Raw genomic sequence first — 21,987 nt, 5'->3', positions numbered from 1 at the left:
TGCTTGGATTCCTTTCAGTGACTCCCTTCAGTGACTGCCTTCAGTGACCTTACTTAAATGTAATCTATTCAGTTATGCCCCTCTTACTCAAGATATGGAATGCTTTCTGGCCCTTTAAAGATTGTTATTTGCTTGGCTCTGTTTTTGCTCAGTTTTTTTTACTGCCTAAAGCTGCCTTGTATGAAGGTATATAAACATACATTTCTGCAAATAAAACACCCTTGTTTCACTCGAGACTTGGGTCCCCTGCGTCCCTCTTCTCATTGAGTCCAGTCCCCAGGTTCCAGTCTACAAAGACCGTGACACTGGAGAAAGAAAAAAAAGACTAGTGCTAGGCTATATGGGATTCAGAATGAAAAGAAAATGTTTTCTCTTTCAGCAAATTATGACATCATGAGTTAAATCATTGCAAAGTAGGGATTAAGAATGGAAAATAAAAACTGCAATGTCTGTTGAGCTTGACATGTAACTTTTTTATTTTCTGATAAAAATGCTTCCATATAAATTTTGTCATAACTACTTTTAGAATGAAACTTTGAAAATTAAAAACAAATTGTGCATTTTCCTTACCATGTATAGTTAGGAATATGCAGTCATTTTATTGGTTATTGGGTTTCTCATACAAACAGATATCATATCACTTTTAAGAGAAATGTACACAAGTAAGAAGCCACAGTACCAAACAGTTATGAGTGGGAGCCTCTGGGCATATAAACTTGTCCTCTCAGTCATCATACATTCAGTATATTAGTTAAGGCCAAAATCCCCAAACCACTTGCCAACAGAATATTACACCTTTGGTTCTCTTTTACGCAAGAATTATGAACTAGCAAACTTAATAATGATGAGAATGGACTTGTGCATCATAGCTGATTGCTTACATAAAATCTTTAACTCTCACTCTCTCTTTCCCTCAAACCTCTCCCTCCCTCACCAACATGTAAATCAGAAAATGATGCTTAATATAAAATAAAAGAAACAAACAAAAAATATACCCCCAAAGGCAGACAGAAGATGACTCAAAGGAAGAATTTATAAAGATAAAACAAGAATGCGAGGGGCAAAGAGGGTGACCCAGACCTGTCATAAAAGATGTTTCCCATACAAACTTAAGTCTCTACTTCAGAACCCAGATGAGAAAGTGATTCTTCATCTTATTTTCTCTTTTACTCAATACAACTCACAAGTTCTTAACAATCTAAGTGACTGATAAATGCTTGAAAGGCAGTGTCTTCTTCCTTATCACTGAAGCCTGTTGTTTGTTATGGCAGCTTTCATATTTATTTCTGCAAAACCCAAAGGATCCCAAAGAGGAGCAAGCAAGTTAGGCCCACAGTGTGCTTACAGACGGAGGAAGCTATAAGGGATCAAGCTGCTGGATCAGAGCTGACACTCTGAAGAAGGGGGACCGGAATGGGATGACAGAGAAGTGTAGATGTGGTGAGGTCCACAGTGGTCCATGGAGACGGGTCCTCCCCATCTGTGAATCAACGAATAGGTCCAAGGATAAAGAATCACCATTCAGAATGATAAAATGCTTCACACTATGAAAGGGGCTGATAGAGTTGCCACGTGAGAGAATAAAATACAGAGTGAAAAAATAATCTGCTTATATCAGGGAAAAATGAATTATATTTTTAGTTCAGTGAACTTGGGCAGGACTAGAAAAACTCTTTGTAGACTTCCATGCTAAAAGACACATAGGGTTTCCATATGAAGCCATGGACAGATAAATCTGGTAAATGGGAAGAACTGATGAACACTCTCAGGCAAGGCAGTAAGGAAAACTATCATTGAAGCCAACATGGAGTGGGCAGACCACTTATTAATAGCTACAAAATGCCCCCAGAAGAACTAATTTTCCATTGTCATGATATCATAGCACCGGGCAAAAGTGACAGTGTGGAGACAGAACCAGTTGTTAGCTAACTCAGGGAGAAGAGGAATTAAAACTACTTTTCTCCTCTTTCTAGTGTTGGATAGAATGCATGTCCTTGACAGAGGGTCAAAAAAGTTGCCAAGACCACAAACACAGGAAGCAGACTTGGGTGAGATGCAATCACACTCTGAACATTAAGATGACAAGACAGTAAGTCTATTTTTGTCCATTATCATCTAGAAGGTGACTCTATGAGAGGAAAACATCCCTGATAAGTGTCTATGTTACCTGCCTAATGGGAAATCTCATGACCGCCTGAAAGAAAAGGAACTGGGAACAGAAAATAGCAAAGGCTACCTCGTAATTCCTCCCTTTCCAACCTTCTTGTAAGACTGGCTTTGGCCACAGAAACTAGGCCAGGATTCTATTTCCCGCACTTGAACACAGAAAACCCAGGTGTTACTGGGTGCACCAGTAATCAGACCACGAAGTGTGGCAGGAAGATAGGCGAAGGGGCCTGGGATCAGAAAGAATGTCAGGAAGTAGAGATTGTGACCACCTGACTAGGGGAAGATAACTTGGGGTTGGGGAGGAGACCCTTGAGCAGACGAAAGTTCAGTTCTAAATGGCAAAGGGAATGTTGTTTGAAGGCTCAACAATTACAACAGTCTCCACCTGCTGGATGTGTGATTGAAGCAGGCCAAGGGTTCTAAGGCCTGTATCAACGTGTTTGATGTTGGCAGACAACAGAATGCTTGGCAGGGACCGGTTAGTGGGTAATCACTTCTTGAATGAGTTAGCTTATCTCTTGGCTCTCTTGGTCATTCCAACATTCTAAACCTTGGTCTGTTTGGGTTTTGTTTTTTAAAGGGGTCATATTAGCTATACTGCCAAGGATAAACCTTCATACTTACTAGGCAGACAAATGGAAAAAAAGAAGATCCTTACTTTTCTTCCTGGTAAGGTTTGTAGGAACCCAGAATGTAGGCAAGAGAATTTAGGCGCAGCTTCTTGAAGGGGGTCCTGGTCCCCTAAATGGGTTCAAAGAAAAATATTTTGCTCCCCTTCTTTTAAGAACGATATGTAGGAGAAAGGACTATGTCCATTTTCTAAAGAAACGTACTTGAAAGGTTTCTGCTGGGACCATAAAGGTAAACCCTGTGAGGCTCCTAGGGACACTGGGAAAACAGGAGGGAAAGGGGAGGCTGCAGGTGCCTCCAGAGCAGGCATGATTCAAAGCACAAAGGTCCTGCCCTGGAACATGCAGGTGGGGTTCCAGCCACAGAGAGGTGCACAATTAAAGCACCAAATGAAGTCAAAAGAATTTTCCAAGGATAAGGATAGGAGACAGGTCACATCTGGAAGAATTCCAGGGCACAATTCCCAGTAGGAATCTACTGCAGAATCTTCTCATGGATATGGCAGAAGCCCCCAAGGCTGAAAAATGCACTCCAGGCTGCAAAAATGTCTACAACAGGCATCCATCTTATTCTCTGTATTGAAGAGAGGAAATGTGGTCCCAAGTCTTGTATTCATCTTGCAGTTCCGTGAACTCAGGGACTTGACAGGCAAGAGATTACAAGGAGCCTTGTCCCTTCCGTGTTCCACAGATGCACAGTGAAGCTAATGAACTCGCTTCTTCGCATTATCTACAAGATAAGAGCCTCTCCTCTCTCCTGCCTTCAGAAGCTGGTTCCAGAGATTTCTTCATTTCTTTCCCGGATGACCTTCATTTGTTCCTCAGCAGCATTTACAAGAGGAGTTCTGTGTCTAGGCTGGAGGCAGACTCTTTCATGCATAGACCTGCATGTTGCTGCGTGGTGGCTCAGACATGTGTGTCCCAGGTCCCCGTTGACCTCCTCCAGCACCCCCAGGAGTGGGGCTGGTGGTCACATCTGACCAGTCAGAAGCAGAGTGGGGTGATGAACTTGACCACTGGTCAGGAGACTCTGGTGACGGTGTCAGGTAGGGATGCTCACCCTGGAGGTGACCACTGTGACTGGGTGTTCTCTCAGCAGCATTGGAGGAAGCATAGCTATGCTGTGATGGGGGTGTGGGATACTTGCCCACGGAGGCTGGGAAGGGGTGATAGGCTGGGAGAATGGTCTGAGCAACCTGCCCGTCCTGCTGGGGCATCATGGCAGTGGGAAAAGCCATACTGGGTAAGCGAGCCATTTCTGGAATCTGATACATGGTGGGCAGGGTGCCTGCAACGGCTGGAGGGCAGTTGGACGGAGGCTGGGCAGCCCCAGTTGGTTGGGCAATGCTGCCTTTGGGGATGAGCTGGAAAGTCACAATGGGGGGCAAGGGCTCTCGGGGGGTGGTTAAATGCTTCCCTTCAGGCGGCCTGCTCTGGGGAGCCATGCCAGGGTGGGTGCCCTCAGCTGGAGCCAGGACCATACCGAACATCTCGTTGTACTGGCTCTCATTCATCTCCACGCGGTTCATCCAGTCGGCCGGGACAGGGACTGGATGTAGCCTACCCAAGCTCCCTGCGGTGCTGCTGCCTGGGGGCACAATGTGGTGGTGGGACAGCAGCTGGCTCACCGAGGGAAGCACAGTGTTGGCCCCATGTGCCAGGGGCTGCATCTCATGAAGGTTAGAGAAAGACAGGGCATGCTGTGCATGGACTGGGGCAGCGGGGGCGGCAGTGGCCAGCATGGGGTTGGGGGAGGCCTGTAAGATCCCGGGAGATGTGATCATTGGAGAGGAGGTGGTGTCAGAAACATATGTGTGGGGAGATTCTAGGGAATCAACGGGGGACAGAGTCACTGAGCTCTCAGACAGTTGGCCCTTGTCACTCAGAGACTTCTTCCTCCTGTTCCCCTTGGCATCCTTGGCCTCCTTGGCAAGGTTAGGGAGGCTAGTGGGCACGGCACTCTTGGTGTTAGGCCGTCTAGACTTCTTGCCCATTGGGGTATGCTTCAGACTGAGAAAAGATCTGTTGGGCCCACAGATGACGGGTGAGAGCGCAGAAGTCAGCACTGTGCCGGGAGGGCTGGGGGTCACGTTGTACTCGTCCAGCAGGCGCACGATGTCGTGGTGCATGCGGTCCCGGGCTACGTCCCGGGGAAGACGATCCATGTGGTCTGTGATGTCCCGATTGGCAAAATGGTCTAACAGGATCTTGGCTGCTTCATAGCTCCCCTCCCGGGCAGCAAGAAACAGGGGTGTCTCCTCCTACAGAAGAAAAAAGAAAAAGCCCATGCAGAGCACATTTTAACAACACTCCTGAGGACACAGCCATGTTTCTCAATCTTTTTGTATCACTCCTTTAGACATTTTTTCCTAACTGCCTTCCCATATGAATATTTAATGCCACAGATAAAAAGTGTGCACCTACCTATGTACAGAATGGCTATCTGTAATTTATACATAAAGAAAAATTATTTTACTCCTCCCCAAGAGCCAGCTTTGCCCTACTGAGGGCTACGCCTACTTAGTGGGGAAAGTATGAAATAAAGCATGTCCCTGAGCCATAAATTCACCTGCAAGAGCACTGAGCTTATCAAAATAGGGTTATAAAAGGAGTAACAGAAATAAAGGTATGAGGGGAAGAAGCTAAAGCAAGTAGAGAACTGAGAAAAATAAGGGAAAGTGAAAGAAAGAAAGACAAAACATCTGAGACAAAGGACAAAATAATGGAAAAGAGGAAATGAACAAGAGAAGAGAAGGTGAGCAAGAGAGGGAAGCATGACACAGAAGTCAGAGGAAGCAGGAAAACATCATGGAGCCCAAGAACAGGGCAGGGGTGGAGGACGCGGAGCATCAGGAAAACAAGTAAGAACAAACAAGTGAAAAGGAAGGAAGTGTGTGTGAACAGAACAAAGACCAGGAGAAAAGGAAATGTAAAAGAAGGAAAGGCAGAAAGGTTACACCAAAGTTATGAAAGGGACAGCCTGGTGCAGACTGAGCAGGCTAAGGGTCAACCCTGACACTTCACTGGATAAGCCCAATGCAAGCACTCAGGCTCTCTGGACCCACTTCTTGCTCAGCCTGCTTCCATCATTGTCGGTCCTTCCTACAGAGCAGCTACAGGAGAAAAGGAATGGCCTCACACATAACCCAAGGCGCTGCTGAACCTGCCCCCCAGCTCAGGGCCCAGACTGTACCTTGTTGTCCTGCATGTCCCGGTTGGCCCCATTTTTCAACAGCAAAAGGGTTGCCTCCACATTATTCACAGCAGCTGCCCAGTGAAGGGCAGATTTTCCTGTGGGGGAAAATACATTTTTATAAGCAGACAGAGTAAGAGGTCATGTCCTACTCCTCCCATCAGGAAGTGTCATGACTTGTACAAGGAAACCTTGAACTTCTCAGACAACAGCTGGAAGCCAGTTCTCTCTGGGGGCCCACAGGAAAAACCAATGTATTATCTTCATTTTCCCCTATTCTAGAAATACTTTGGTACAGGCTGCCTAGCTTTCAGAAGACCTCTAAGTAAAAGGATCATCTGTCTATGGTACCACATCCTTCATGTGGCATAATCGACCCTGTCACACACTGAAGACAATAGCCTGCTTATGTATTACATGCCAGGATATATAGTTAGAATATCTCACCACTGTACCCCTCTGTGAAGTCAGCTCTCATATCCTCATAACAAGAGTGGTATACCTGAGAATCTACTCAGGGAAACCTCTCATAGACCTGCTCTGAGATCAAGAACTCTCACTAAAAATCCCTTCATAACTTCATCTGTGGACTTCACACTGTCTCAGATCTCTGAACTCAATATTACAAAACAAAGACGGAATGAATGAACGAATCTTCAGTGGATTTGGATCTGAGACAGCTCTTTAAGGATCATGCAACAATTTCTTTCCTTAGAGGCCTGCTTTGCAGGTAGGAATCTGAATCCCTGCTTCTCATCCCTACCATGGTCATCCACTGCGTTCACATCTGCTTGGCAGTTGATTAGTTCTGCCACCATTCCCTCCACAGCCAGGCGGGCAGCCAGGATCAGGGGTGTAGTGCCATCATTCATCCTGGCGTCTAGATCAGTTACTCGGTTGCGGATCAGAATCTAGAACACGAGAAAGTACAGAAAAGAGAGTCAGCCGAATACAAAAAATAATGAAGCTAAGATAAGACAGATATAAGAGCATCAGAGTTGAGGCAACACTGTAAGTTCCTGGAGGACAGGGAGTGTTTTGCTATCTTCGTGTCCAGGTTCTCCTAGGGTCAGTCAACTAATATTTGTTGAATGAATGAATAAAGGAATAGGATGAATGAATATACAAACAAACTCAAGCTCTACAGTGGCTTTGTAAATTAATGTACTTCTGCTTTCTAAAGAAAGAAGAGGGAATATGGGAAAATACCACAACCTCAATTATGGTGTACATGTTAAGATGATACAGAATGCTTTCAATTTCCTCATAAGGCTAAAATAATAGGGCATCAGGTGTGCACTGTGAACTCATGTCAAGAAAATCACCAAGGAGCAGCTGGAAGCCTGTATAGTCAGATAAATGTAGAGGGAGAAGCTGACTGACTACTAGTCAGAGGCAGGTGTCATGCACCTGATCTTTTCATCTGGGAGGTATTTTGCCTCATCAAAAACGAAACAGGCAAACAAAACCAAAGCACTGACTAACAATCAGAAGACTGGTGTTATCTGCTTTACTATGAGCTGGCTGTATATGGTCAGCTTTGTCTCCTGCCTCCCTTTCCTGCTTTCCTATCCAGCAAGCATGGCTCTATTATCTGCCTTATTCTCTCAAAGAATCACTGAACAAATACAATGGGTTATTATGTGTCTTAATGACGGGAAAGCATTCTAGATTCATCAGGAATCAACTCTTCACATGATCTCTACCTGGAAGACCCCTTGGGCGTCTGCGGCCACCGCGGCGTGGAGAGGGCAGCGGCCCATGTTGTCCTGGGCATTGGCATCTGCACCTGCATCCAGGAGACGCTTGGCAGCATCTGCCCTTGAGTACCGGGCTGCGAGATGCAGGGCCATCTCACCCGTCCGGTCTGTCTGTGCTTGGAGGCTGGCACCCTGGTACACTAAGTCCGTGATGATGTTGGCAGAAGAGTCCTCTGCATCTTCATCTTCATCACTCATGTCTGAGCTGCCTCCTCGGAGAGAAGCCAGCATCAGTGGGGTGCACCCATCTGGAGGAAAGGGAAATTCCAAATAGTATTCAAGGAGGGGAAGGACTTTCATGTTCATTTAGCCCTACTGCTGGAAGAGCTCAATTTGAAGAAAATTATTAGTTTGGGAAAAAACCCTGTGCTTCTTGTAATATGTGGCAATTGATTTTTCCTTGATAGTATCCTTTCTGTAAAGAGGAGCTAGTCTCTAAGTTAAACAAGCTTTTCTGTTCAAGTTTCTAAGTGCTATGCTTTTTTAAATTGGACATTTTAAAATATCCAGTATTAATAAACTATATACATTAAGGTACGAACTAAACAAATTCTCTATTCCTCTGCTTTGGGATATTATTTTTTTATCCCACTAAAATCTATCCCAAATAATCAGCCTTTTTGTTGCTGAACATGCATTATATGAGGGCCTCCCTGGTGGTTCAGTGGTAAAGAATCTGCCTGCAATGCAGGAGAGGTGGGTTCGATCCCTCAGTCAGGAAGATCCCTTGGAGGAGGGCATGGCAACACACTCCAGTATTCTTGCCTGGAGAATTCCATGGACAGAGGAGCCTGGCAGGCTACAGTCCACGGGGTCGCAGAGGCGGACACGACTGAAGCAACTTAGCATGTATGCATACAGAAGGTGAAGCAAATGAAATCCTGCCTCTTTTCTCATACAAATTCATAATTTCTGCAAGCCTGTTTTCCGTAGACATTCATTTCCTCAAGCTGATTTCCAGTCTGATTTCCTCGATCATTGAGTGGGGCAAACACAGGGATAAGGTGGAACCAGGGGGTGGACACGGCACAGTGAAGAGAGAAGGCTCGCAGGCACTGACCTGGACCGCGGACATTCACATCCAGCACATCCACCTCCTGCTCTGCCTGTGGAGGGGTGAGAGCCAGCGATGGTGTCCGACGGATGTCTGCAGCTTCCAGGTGCTGCTGTGTCCACGGACGCCGATCGATGGGGTCATCTTCTTCTGAGAGCAAAGCCTCATCTTCAGCCTGAAAGAAGACAACTCTCCTGATCACTCTGGCCCAGCCCCAGGATCTCTCCCAATTCTTTGATTGACTAACTTCGAGTAGGAAGCAGACCTTAATTCCTCGTATTGGTCCTAAAGAGCACACGCTGCTCACTCCCCTAACTAAGCGTTGTGTTAGGTACTTACACCGCACTGCATGGCAGCTCCCACTGCTACCTGAAAGCTTCCTCAGCACAGGGAGCAAGCCGCGTTCAAGGCTGCCTCCTTGTACCCTGTCTCCACCCCAGTGCCCAGCACAAAGCCAGCATTTAGGAAGTATTTGCTGAATAATTATTATACTTTTAAAAGCAGCTGACCTCTACAGAATATTCAGTACGTGACAGAAAACAGGTAAGGCAATTCACCTGTATTGAAAGAATCATTATTATTTTCCCTGTCTTACAGATTAAGGATAAGTAAATACAAAGAGGTTAGATAATGTGCCGGAGTTTTGGACTTGAATCTAGTCCTGACTGTAGTAATTTTCTTAACCATCAAGCCTGTATTCCTCAAGCATTTATTTCCTCAGAATATCTGTGGGATACATGCATATCCCAGCCACGTATGTCTATGGGTGAATGGTCTCCTTTTTCATGTCAGACTCAGCCCAATGTACCTCTTACTGCTATCTGGCTTTAGTTTCCAGGGATCAAGATTTAAAGCCTCCAAACTCAGTGATCACTGGCTTTCCTCCACTGACTAATTCTACCTTCCCTTGAAGTATCCAGAGAATAAGGGAGAGATCTAGCCATGAAAGAAACTGGTGTTTACACATAATAGTCCTTATTCAAGTACCACCAACATGACATTTGAGGAAGGAAGCATGTTTGTTTTATTATTTTTAAAGAGCTCTTTCTGAAAAACTTACATAGTAGCCCAAGGCCATCAATAAATATTCCTGATTTTTGAGACAACCTAGGATAGTCAAGGCCTGGGCAACATGTACAGACTACCACCGTTCTCTCCCATTCATGACATTCTAGATACCCAAGGACAAAATTGTGAAATATGAGCAGACAATGGCTAATAATGGTGCTTATACCATGGCCAGCTTACCTTGGCTTTCTTAGGCTGGGGCCCTTCATCGTCAACCCAGTGTTCACTTGTTCCAGAACCAATTAGGTTAGCCTCTGAGACTTGCACTGAGAGATTTCTGACATGACAGAATCATGAAGGTATAAAATAAGAGCAGGGTTAAACCATAAAAGAACATAGAAATTTTCATAATTTTTCTACCATCACACATTCTCATGGCTACAGTCAGACTTTCAGGGACCTCGACCCAGGGGAAAAATGGGCAATATTACATCCCATTGCCTGAGTAAATATCATTTCCTTTCCCACTAAGCAAGAGCTTACAACAAAGGTGTGTCTCATCACAGAAGCTGAGCATCACTGTGATAATATGTACAGAACTGAAGCATCCAGACTCTTATTTTATAGCCACAAGCAGGCATTCAGCATCATGGTCAGGTATAGTAGCACGGCATGGCCAGAGCTCTGAATTTAAAATCACGATCCAACAAGATCTGATTTTCCACCTATCCGTACTTGTCATTACTGTGAACAGTAGCTTGTTGACAAGCTCTTACTTGAGGCCCACAGCATCCTGGCCCACTGGCTCACGACGTTTGTGGTTGCTGGAGTCACGGCGGAGGGTGAACCCTTCCGGCAGCCAGAGGGAGCCATGCTTGCGCTTTCGCTTTGCCATGATAACCCCCAACAGGATAATAAACAAGATAATGACGACGGCAACGGCAAGCAGATAGAGAAGCTGAGTGGGTTTTGGCGTCAGAGATTCACCTGAAAGTGCAGAGACACAGGGAAAGTGATGAATACAACATCCACCTCTCAGTATCCCCACTATTCTCTCCTTCAGAGAACGACTCTGACCTCACGAGCCCCGAGAAACAGAGAGCTGCACATGGTAAGCTGTGCCCCATTCTCTCTGCCTGCAAGTGACATTCCTCAGCACACCTTCCCCTTAATTTCAGAGCTACTCACTGACGACAGACACAAGTGGGTATGACAGGGTCCCCTGGATGGCGTGAGAAGCCAGAAGAGCTGCTGCCGCATCTGTGTTCTTAAAGCACTGGTCTGAGTCTTGAACACACTGGCGGTTGTCAATCTCCAGAAACACCTGAGAGCTGAGGGGAGCCAAGGAGAAAGGGCGAGAAAATGTCAACCCAGGAATCTGAGGTAGACCCCTTTCCTCACCCTCAGCCTCGGGCTCTCTACCTCTGGGATGCTGTCTCCAGGAAGATCCCGGAAATTAAGATAAGGGTTACATCCTAAACGCTAATTCTCACTTAGGGTGTGCTACAGTCCATGGGGTCACAAAGAGTCAGACACGACTGAGTGACTAACACTTTCACGTTCCTTGGTTTGGCTGCCTCTAAGTGTTCTGACTTTTAGGCAACAGAAGACAAATTGAGAAAATGGGGTGAAGTTGCCTTTGGTGGGCTGCTTCTACCCCTTCCCCCTTCCGGTGTACTCAACGGTACACACAGCTACTCTAAAAACACACCCTGCCTTTTATTTTTTTGTTCCTTACTCTCCTTTCTCTCTGCATCTGTACTCGAGCTAGCTAGCAAGCTGAACATTGTGAGATACCAAAAAACCCTGAGTGTGGACGACATAATATATGCAGAACATCACCCCTGTTAAAGAGACAGAAATGAAGGGCCTTGAAAAGAAGCCCAGGATTAATACAAAGAGGAGTTATCACTAGAAGGATTTACGCCAACTCTGGCAAATGGTTAGAGATTCTAGCACATGAGGAGCCCTTTCTGACATCCTGCCACTTGACTTGCTTCAGCCCACTTTTCAGGAGTCCGAGATCAAGGCAAACCTTTAGCACCAACCATAAAGATTGGGATTACAGGCTTGTGTTACTTGGTTGACTGTTTTGTTTTCTTTTCTTTTTTTTTTTTTTATTAGTTGGAGGCTAATTACTTCACAACATTTCAGTGGGTCTTGTCATACATTGATATGAATCAGCCATGGATTTACACGTCTTCCCCATCCCAATCCCCACTCCCACCTCCCTCTCCACCCGATTCCTCTCGAAACATCCCACCCTCGCCTTCTCCCAGAGAGTTCAAAAGTCTGTTCTGTATTTCTGTGTCTCTTTTTCTGTTTTGCATATAGGGTTATCGTTACCATCTTTCTAAATTCCATATATATGTGTTAGTATGCTGTAATGTTCTTTATCTTTCTGGCTTACTTCACTCTGTATAAGGGGCTCCAGCTTCATCCATCTCATTAGGACTGGTTCAAATGAATTCTTTTTAATGGCTGAGTAATATTTTTGTTTTCTGACCTTTCATCTCTATAGGTGCAGTTGCAGTTATGACATCTGTGTATCAAAGTGCTCGGCTTGATAAAATTAAGCTTTAAGAAGTTCAGAAATTAAACACCTACCCAGCCACTTCCTGTTCTTGATCTCCAGGAAGGGACCTGCGTGTCAATCTCTGCTTCTTCATGGCGGCTGACTTCCCACCATAATAGGGGTAGACCATGAGCTCCCCCTGGGCGTCCCGTTTGATGCGGAGGTTGGTGTGGAGCAGGGTGCCCAGTGCCCGCAGGAATCTGCGGGCGTCCTGGAGCAGCTGCTCAGGCGGCATCAGCACCACGATGACCAGGGTGCCCTCAGCCAGGTTTTCCGGCCGGTCAGCAGCACAGTCCAGCCCATCCCAGCCACACTCCTCACTGTTGCAACCCTGGTCACAGTGGTTGTCTTCGTAGTGGTCTGCACAGTATTTGTCATATCTAGGCAGAGGGAGGCAGAGAATATGGTAAGACCACAGGGGAGCTCTATTTGTTTTCCACTTGGAATGAATGTGGATTTTCCTACCCATCTTCTGTGGCTCAGATTAGATCCTGAATGTCCTCTGACACTTTCTGTGACTCTCTGTGCCTGACTTCTTAGAGTATGTATAGTCTATACACCTTAGCATCAGTAAGTGCTCTCTGAATGAGAAACAAAATTACTCACTAAACTCATGGGCCCCTAGGCAGCTTGTCATGTTAAATCAGATTTGTAAACAAATTTGAAGCAAAAATCTACCTGGTTCATGTTCCCTTTATTTTTATATCCATTGCCTCTGGGTTTTCAGCAGTAAAACAAGACTCTAGAGACTGCTTCCAGAAACTGGAAAGTAGCCCCATGCCAACAAGAGATGCTGTACAGTTGACCTTTGGCCCATTTGATATGGCCCATTTCTTTTCTAATCAAGACTGAATCTTCACTGTGGAAGGTAGGTGGCAAGAAGTGTGTCCCACACAGGATACCAGATCTAATTTATACAGCATCTTTCAAACATTGGGAAATGGAAATAGACTCCCAAAGCCTGTTGATGCAAAAATCGTTTGATTTCCACTCACCCCTTCTCCCTCCTCACTCCCATCCCCTGATGGTTACACCACCCAGTCCAACTGGCCTCTCTAGCTCATTGGGGAGATCAGGAGTCAGGAGGAGCTATATGTGCTCTGGCAAGTTCTTGAACCTCCCAAGACTCCCTTCCCTGGCCTGTTAAAGGCCACTGACAACACCTATGCCTCACAAGACTGTTGAGAATTAATCAGGGTTGACTCAAATGGGATGACTAAATGGAAAGCTATTATGTAACCCACAAAGCCCCCTATAATTGCAGCAGTGAAGACCAGGAGGGTTAAGCTGACTAATCTAGCAGATGCTTCCCAATAAATCTGGAGGGGAAACCTAGTCTTAGGGAAAGGCACGGGATGAATAGAGACGGGTATAGACCTTTGCAACCATGCTGCAGGCAGATTATGTGAGAGGCTGCCTGACAGCGGGTAACACTTCCAAAAGTCACTTCCCCTGGGAACGTGTGACAGCAGCAGGCGAGGAAGCAGAGAGAGGCAGAGAGAGAGTGGCTGTGCAGTGAGCATTCCTGCCCCTCGGTCAGCAAGGGAGAGCACAGGTGGCGTGCGATGGGGCAGGGTGACACCAGGCAGAAGAGGGCAACTGGGTGCCAGTCCAAAACGCAGAGGCGGCTTGGGCTGAAGTACTGGAGTGGCTAGGAGCAAAAGAACAAGAGACCGAGCGTGTCAGTGACAGCGCTGTCCCCCAGTTCTGGGGGCCCTGGGCACTTACTTGCATGTCTTGCTACTCTTCTGGCATTCAAAGTTGTCAAACAGGCACTCGGCCGTGTTGCACAGCTCGTCGCACTGGTTGTTGATGTACTCCCAGCAGGGCAGCGGGGAGGAGCAGTTGGCCCAGGGGTCCTCCATGGTGAGGGAACAGTCCCCCCCATCCCACTGGCAGGCATGGCTGTTGCACACGTCATCGCAGATGCCGTCCCGAGCTTTGTCGGCACAATACTGGCTCAGGCAGGTGGCGGGAGGGGTGCTGGTGGGCGCGGTGTAGAGTTCACAGTGGCTGCCCCGGAACGGCGGGGCACACTGGCACGAGTAGTACGGAGGCTGGCGCTGAGGGTAGCAGCTCCCCCCATGCTGGCAGGGGCTACTGGCGCAGCCCGAGTCACAGTCCTGGGGGTTGGGGCAGAAGCAGCGGGGGCCCGAGGCTGTGTGCACACACTGCTCCCCTCTTCTGCACTTCACCTGTCCGCAGCTGCTCTGGCACCGCACCCCAGAGAAGCCCTGTGGGAATCAGTGAACAAATGAGGATGGCAGGTGACTCGTGAGGGCAGGCCCCATTCTCCCCCCCAGCCCCCTCACCGCCACACCTCTAGGCAGGTAAAGACTAGGCTCTTGGCTAAGATCCCTCCAGGTAGCCTCCTGGACTGAGTTCTAGGAAGAGACTTCTTCAAGTCAACCTACAGGTCAGGGTGGTGGTTTCAGGGTGGTGGTTCCAGGATGAATACAGAACTTTTTTACTCTAAGAGCTTGCTTCTAGAAATGAAGTCCGGAGTTCACGTTAGGATAAGGTGACACCGAACCTATTAGCACCTTTCCAAATCATCAGTAGATCACTCATACAATGACTTTACAGGGGAAAAAACTCACTTTAGAGGATTTTAGACATCTGTCTAAAACATTTTCCTATGTCATTTCATTCTTGGACTTTTTGCTCAGTCCAGGCCAAGGTTACTGGACAGGTTGCCTTTTGATATCCCTCCACTCATCTGTTAAGAAGCTTTTAGCCTCTGGCAGGAGCAAAAGTGTTTGCACAGCAAATGGCTAACGTTAGACTTCCTTCTAGTTGAAGAAGCAGTCTGTTCCCAAATAACTGTTGTTGAGGGAGGTGAGCAGAGTAGCATTTCCAATAACTCTGTCCCAGTCTGGGCAGCAAGACCCAGAAGCCAAATACACTAGCCCTGTTCCCAAGGGGAATATCCCATTGCCCTTAGTGCTTCTGAGGATTGACAGTCAGTGAGCTCACTGTTTCTGGGAGTATTTTAATAGTTCTAAATGGAAAACTGAAGCACTTTCTCCTAAAGAAGCTAACATTAAGAAACGTCCCCATCAAGAAAGTTCCCCACAGAGCTCAGAAATGCCAGGTTTCGTCTCAGCTCTGTCATAGGCTATATGGAATTCAGTAGGCACAGTGGCACTCACCGGGGGACAACGGCAGATGAAACCATCGGGCATGTTGCTGGCCACAGCACAAGTGCCTCCATTCAGGCAAGGCATCTGGGGACACACGTCGACGAACGTTTCACAGTGACGACCTCAGAGCAGAAAATGAAAGGGGGTTTTAAAAGGTGGAAGCAGTAACTCAGGTTATTGAACGGGACACTACTGGGATGTGAGCTAATCAAAGGATTAGAGAGGGAGCAAGAGGTGTGAGAACTGAATTCTAAGCCTAAGGGGACAGGAGAGGATGAGGAAGGCACATGCTAGATCCCAACATCCTTGGCCCATCACCCACTCAGGACAGTTCCCTCATCTGTCTTATCTACAGTAATAAGTGCAAATGGCACATGACTGAACTGACTCACAAAACAAGATGTGTACAAAAAATGACTAATCCCTAAAAAAAAAAAAAGAAAAAAGACACCTAAGATTTTTTGAAGGCACTTTAGCTTTCATAAGTCAAAAACATTTAGAAAAAATTCACTGCATTTTGTTAACACTGTCTACTTCATAAAACAGGCTAAACCAGGCCAATACATCTAAAACAGTGATTAACATATACATGCTACTATAGATAAAACCGATAACTAATAAGAACCTACTGTATGGCACAGGGAACTTAACTCAGTAGTCTGCAATGACCTGTATGGGGAAATAATCTAAAATAGAGTGGACTGATAAAAATATGTAACTGACTCACTTTGCTGTAGAGCAGAAAATAACACAACATTGTAAATCAACTATACTGTAATAAACATTAAAAGGAAAAACTTTTGGGATGGGGGACACATGTACATCTGTGGCTGATTCATGTCACTGAATGGCAAGAAGCACCACAATATTGTAAAGTAATTAGCCTCCAATTAAAATAATTTTTTAAAATGTTGATTTGCAGTTTATATTGAATTTTCATCAGTGACATCTGTTTTCAATAATGTTCCAGCCTTTCCGTAACCTTACTGGCATTGTTTTAAAACACAGCTTATGTTAGTGTTACCTACACAGCTTGTGTTAGTAGGAACTAACACAACATTACAAAGCAATTACATTCCAATAAAAATTTAAAGCAAACATACAGAAGCGCCCCACAGCTTAATATTCCCACCATAATTGTGACTGAGAGTCAAAGGATTTTTTAATTCACAGGTGTGGAAAATGTAGAAACACCACTTCTGGCTACGGGACCCCAATTCAAGATGGTCTCCACTCCTTTCACCTATTTCCTTCTTTCTTTGTAGGGCTCATCAGCATTTCCAGATAAAGGAAGCCTCAGATGTAATGAAAGGAACAGGAGTCAGTTGTCTCCTAGTTCTCAAGCACATCACGACCAGTATGAGACGACAGACTGTTCATAGTCCTTCTGTCCAGGGTTGCCTCAAACGTATGACGTTCATAATGGATTGTTTCTCGTTTGATGCTGTACCGACGTGTTTTCCATATTTCAAAATCCATCCCCCTCCCTTTTTAAAATAAAATTCCAAAGTTCTTAAAGGTAAAATATCTTTAAAATTGGAGGGGGGGGGGATGTCTGGATATAATAAGCCCAGAATGTAGCAGAGTTCAACTTTCCAGATTACTAGTAAGTAGACTAATGTAGACTCTCATCTGACTTCCAAAGAATACTTATATAGCAAAAGATTTGAACTGACCCTAGGAGTGCAAGACAGATTTCCGGGTAACTGATGGTACTGCCATATTTAGATATAAACAGCTATTTTAGCCCCCCAAAGTCAGCAAGTTGCCCTTCTCCAGAAATAATTAGTAACTGTCTATGATAAAAGCCCTATTTTGAGGCAGGACTCACTCATCTTTGTAATTTGTGATGAACACAGCCAAGTCTTAGTGTGCAGGCCCTGCTTGTGACCTCTGAAGTTTTCCTGTTCATACCCTCATCAGTTGATTTTTGGTTAAACATAGCCCAATTTGAATCTATTCCCTTTAAGTGTCTGAGAAGACCGTAAGCTTCTTTGGGTCCCAGAGATGCAGAAAGGTCACTATGGCAGCGACCAGCCAGTCACTCAAGTCGCTACATGCCACAGGAGGCAGGGTGACAAAACCAGAGTTAGATGTAAGGTTCCTGAACATGCGATGTTATCTTGCTCAGATGAAATGAGTTCTAGAGATGGATGATGGTGGTGGTGGTAGCATAACAATGTGAATGTCCTCAATAACACTGAACTGTATACTTAAAAATGGTAAAGATGGTAAACTTTATTTATGTGTATTTTACATCAATTTAAAAATATTACTTTGCTCAACTACTCCCAACATTCTATTTCTTTTTTTCATATTTCTGCTATGATATGATGTAATTAATGTATAACAAAAGAGATAGCATCTCTCAGGAGACACAAACACCTGTGGAGCACAGACCTAAGAAAATGTTGGGCGCTTGAATGAAGCTGGTCTAGATTTTCACCCTTGCAGCTCTAAGGGCAGCCTGGACTGCATACAGCTCACCAACGACTACCTGTGGGCTTGCCTGGTGGCTCAGACGGTAAGGAATCTACCTGCAGTGCAAGAGACCCAGGTCTGATCCCTGGGTCAGGAAGATCCCCTGGAGAAGGGAATAGCAACCCACTCCAGTACTCTTGCTTGGAGAATCCCACAGATAGAGGAGCCAGGCGGGCTCTATGGGCCAGAAAAGCTTCCCTTGGGTCTGGGGTGTGTCATGCAGGGCATAGTTTCCTCACTGAAAGCCCCACCCCAGCTCGAGGCAGAGTGGCTGGGGCAGCTGGAAAGGAGCTCGGCTCACCAGTGAAGGTGCTGCGGCAGACGCACAGGTAGTCGTTGGTGAGCTGTATGCAGTCCAGGCTGCCCTCGGAGCTGCAGGGGTTGGACAGGCACTCGTTGATGTCCCCCTCACAGCGTTCTCCAGCAAAGCCTGGCAAGCAGCGACAGCTGTAGCCCCCAATCCTGTCTACACACTGGCCACCATTAAGGCAGTGGGGGCCCCTGGCACAGTCGTCAATGTTCTCTTCACAAAGCAGGCCTGGAGGAGAGAGAGGAGGGAGAGAAAATTATGACAGTGCTTGGAACGCTGCCTTCCAGGAAGGGGAAACCAGCCCTGGTGGCATTTTCACAATTAGTCAGGCTACGTTCCTCAGCGTGTGGTGGGACCATTTCGGTCAGGCAGCTCATAATACACACTTGACCCAGGATAGTGGCCATCCTCTTGGGCTCCAGTAAGCAAAGAATGTACTCAGGGCTTCACATGTACTCCCCACACAACCCAGTGATGAAGCAATCCCTTAGGGCATAGTTAGTATTATTTTTCTACTTGAAAGGTGAGGAAACTGGAACTCAAGAGAGATTTGGTAACTTTTCATTAATTTATTCATTTTATTTAAAATATAAAAAGTTAAAAAGAATATAACCATGAATAAATAGATTACAAGTAATCACTGGTAAGAATTGGGAGTAAATTTTGAATCACGCAAATGACTTTTCCTGTAAAATAGTGTAAGTGCACAAATACCTTTTATCAAAAAAATAGAAGGGAAATATCCTGTTGAGAGCTCAAAGGTTACTCCATTTAAAATAGAATTCATTTAATGTGCTATAGATGTAAAAGAGCCATCAAGTATGAACATCTGTACATATTTTCGAGGAAGAAACAAAAGAAAGCAATGACTATTCTAGAAGTGATTTCATGATTAATTCAAAAAATTACAGAAGAAAGAAAAACAGTACTACTACCACTTGTAATAGCAAGACTATTGGAAAGAAAAGAAAAATGTTTTTAAAAAAAGACCTGTTTCAATAGCAATAGCAAAAGATAAAACACCTAAGAATAATCTTAACAAGAAATGTACTACACCTACATGAAGACTTTAAAGCAGACCTAAAAGACACAAAAGGAAACTTGAATAAACAGAAAGACACAATGGGTTGGTTAGGAAGACTCCTCATGCTAAAGATGTCAGTCTTCTTTATATAAATTCATAACTTTAATGTGACCTCAATAAAAATATTAACAGGATTTTTAATGGATAATATTACCTCTAGAAGTAATTAAAATTAACCTCTGCTTCTCTTTCAAGTACTGAGCAGAAAACAACTCTCCTTTAATGGAACAAATCTTCAAATATTTAAAGGCTGTTTCTCCTTAGTTTTGTCTTCCCTGTTAATCTCACTGCTCAAATAACTAGCCTACTACTGGGGCACTTTTCCATTCTAATTTAGCCAACTCTGAACTCAAGAAGGAAACCCAAAATTCACTGACCCAATGGTTTAAGACAGTATAAATATTTCTCTAACATTCTATTCTCTTTGATGAGAATCAATTTTCCATCACTGTGGATAGCTTTTTCTTTTCATATGCTGCTCAGAGCAGGCACCACTATAACTACATCTCTTCTAAAAAATAATACTCCAAGCTTTTTCCAGGAGACTGTTTGCAGGCAGGGGAATGCCCCTGGTGGAATGATGGCTTCACCATCCACCGTCTAGGGCCGTATCTCCTTAGGTCTTATTGTAATTCTTACTTCATCCTTGGACCATCAACCTTCTCCCCTTGGGCTAAAGAAAATAGGCAAATGTTTTCATTTCATTCATTTTCCCACTTTATGGAGGCAAGGCTTGGAAGTTTAGAAAAATACACGAGCTGGTAAATACAAATAATTTTTTCAAGAGGCTACTGGTTGTTTTCCCTCAAAGCACCAAGAGATCTTGCTAGCCAGATTAACTATGCTGCAACATTATGTCATTTGCATATTCTGTGTTTCATGGGTTTCCACAACAACCAGACAGAATTGAGAACAGGTGTCAGAACACCAGAGCTTGGCAAGAGAGCAATGAAACGGCTTGAATCTCTAAGATTAAAAATAATGCTGAATCTTTATTAAAAAATCCCTTTACGAGACTAAAAATGCATTTATAACTTAGAGAATGCCCTGGATGGAAGACAGGTAAGGCTGATTTCATACCCCGAGTGCCTGGTGGGCAGGAGCACTTGAAGTGGTTCACAAGGTCAATACAGGTGCCTCCATTCTGGCATGGCTGGTTCTGGCACTCATCCACTTCATACTCGCAGTTGACACCCTGATATCCAGGGACACACTGCCAAGAGCAAAGCAAAAAGAACAAGAAATGTTGGACTATTTTTGAACGCATATCATGAGAGCAAATGAAATCGGGTAAGTTACTGTGACCCTTTCCTGCCAAACCCCACCCAGCTCTTGTGCGCTTCTCTGGTATCATCACACTCCCGACTCACTATCTCGTGCAGAGTCAACTCACAGCTCACTGGCGTTGATCACTTCTAGCCAAAAAAGCCACTTGAAAAGGAAGGCAAGGACTGAATATTCTGAGGGATATCTCAAATGGTGCCTGTGTGAAAGCCATCCATCCCTTCTGTGTTTAGGTTTCCCATCTTTAAAACATTCGTTCCTTTGTATGTGATGAGGACCCAGTGGCTCACAGAAATGGTACATGTGGATGGTAGTAAAGATAACGCGTGTATTTACTGATCCCCAGGTTCAGAAAACTACATGTTTATGTGTGAGAAACTGGCTGATGTAGGGGTGGGGGCAGCAAAAGGTGGGCAAGCTAGCTGTGCTAGATGTAGGCATTCTAGGGCTTTCAGGGTTGATCAAGGAAAAAATACTGCCCATGAAATGGCTCTATTTGGGCAATGCTTTGATTCCCTCACAGCAAAATTACTGTAATTGATTGCTGTATGCTTCCCAGTATAGCTATCAAATTTTATAAGTAAGAAGTGCCACCTTCTGGTTTAAAACTATGCAACATCTCCTTACTTTGTTTTTAATGCCATTTTTGGTGAACCTATAAAGCAACAGCAGCAGTTACAAAATGTTGTCTGAGTACTTCTGAGAGCTCAAAACAAAGATCTGTGTATAGGCTGAATAAAAAGATGTTCAATTAATAGTGCAAACTGCATATGAATAACTTTAACATCTTTCATTGGACTTGTCATGCAAACCTTAATAGAGATGTGACTCCTAGAGATATAAAAAAGGGTAAGAAGAGGAGGGCAGATGAACTCAGAGGGAAGAGGGTAACAGAGAGGGGGCTTACACGTTTGGTGATATGACTCGGCAGCCAGGCCAGAGTCTCTGGGTCACAGAGCTCTGAAGGACAGCACTGCCTTGGTATCCTCACATCCTGGGGCTCATCTTACCTATGGCTAGCAGTGGCAGGTGCAGTTTTGCAGAACATACAAAGCAGGCAATCCCTCAGTGAATAAATTCTACTTCTTAGGGCTATGTTTAAAACAATTGGATGTGTAAAAATTTGAGTTTGGTGCCAGTGGCTTTGGAGCTAAAAATAAGAAACAGGGACCAATATACTGAAGCCATCTTTGGCTCATGTATGAGAAGCAGAGAAGCAAGAGTTTTTCTCAGTGTTGCTTGGTGGCTTAAACTGGTATCAAATTCATGTCTCTGGTCTTTTGTCAACAGCTTGATC

The 21,987-nt window shown here is 45.0% G+C and overlaps 1 protein-coding gene across 1 annotated transcript in view; it reads right to left on the bottom strand.

The window, feature by feature from the left end:
- Positions 1–452: 452 nt before the first annotated feature.
- NOTCH2 (notch receptor 2) overlaps positions 453–21,987 on the bottom strand; it is a 173,386-nt gene continuing 151,851 nt past the window's right edge. Inside the window, exons 22-34 of the mRNA XM_061121027.1 lie at positions 20,487–20,619; positions 18,314–18,550; positions 15,541–15,653; positions 14,117–14,622; positions 12,421–12,768; positions 11,002–11,144; positions 10,590–10,800; positions 10,054–10,150; positions 8,812–8,980; positions 7,698–7,999; positions 6,755–6,902; positions 5,992–6,089; positions 453–5,059 (exon numbers count right to left, since the gene is read on the bottom strand). Coding sequence (XP_060977010.1) covers positions 3,671–5,059; positions 5,992–6,089; positions 6,755–6,902; positions 7,698–7,999; positions 8,812–8,980; positions 10,054–10,150; positions 10,590–10,800; positions 11,002–11,144; positions 12,421–12,768; positions 14,117–14,622; positions 15,541–15,653; positions 18,314–18,550; positions 20,487–20,619 — 3,894 coding nt within the window. The 3' untranslated portion in view covers positions 453–3,670. The remainder of the gene's footprint in view (positions 5,060–5,991; positions 6,090–6,754; positions 6,903–7,697; positions 8,000–8,811; positions 8,981–10,053; positions 10,151–10,589; positions 10,801–11,001; positions 11,145–12,420; positions 12,769–14,116; positions 14,623–15,540; positions 15,654–18,313; positions 18,551–20,486; positions 20,620–21,987) is intronic.

The sequence above is a fragment of the Dama dama genome, chromosome 20 (genome assembly GCF_033118175.1).
Source record: "Dama dama isolate Ldn47 chromosome 20, ASM3311817v1, whole genome shotgun sequence".
Classification (NCBI taxonomy): Eukaryota; Metazoa; Chordata; class Mammalia; order Artiodactyla; family Cervidae; genus Dama; species Dama dama.
Note: the sequence above shows the minus strand (reverse complement) of the source record. Positions and strands in the feature narration are given on the sequence as shown.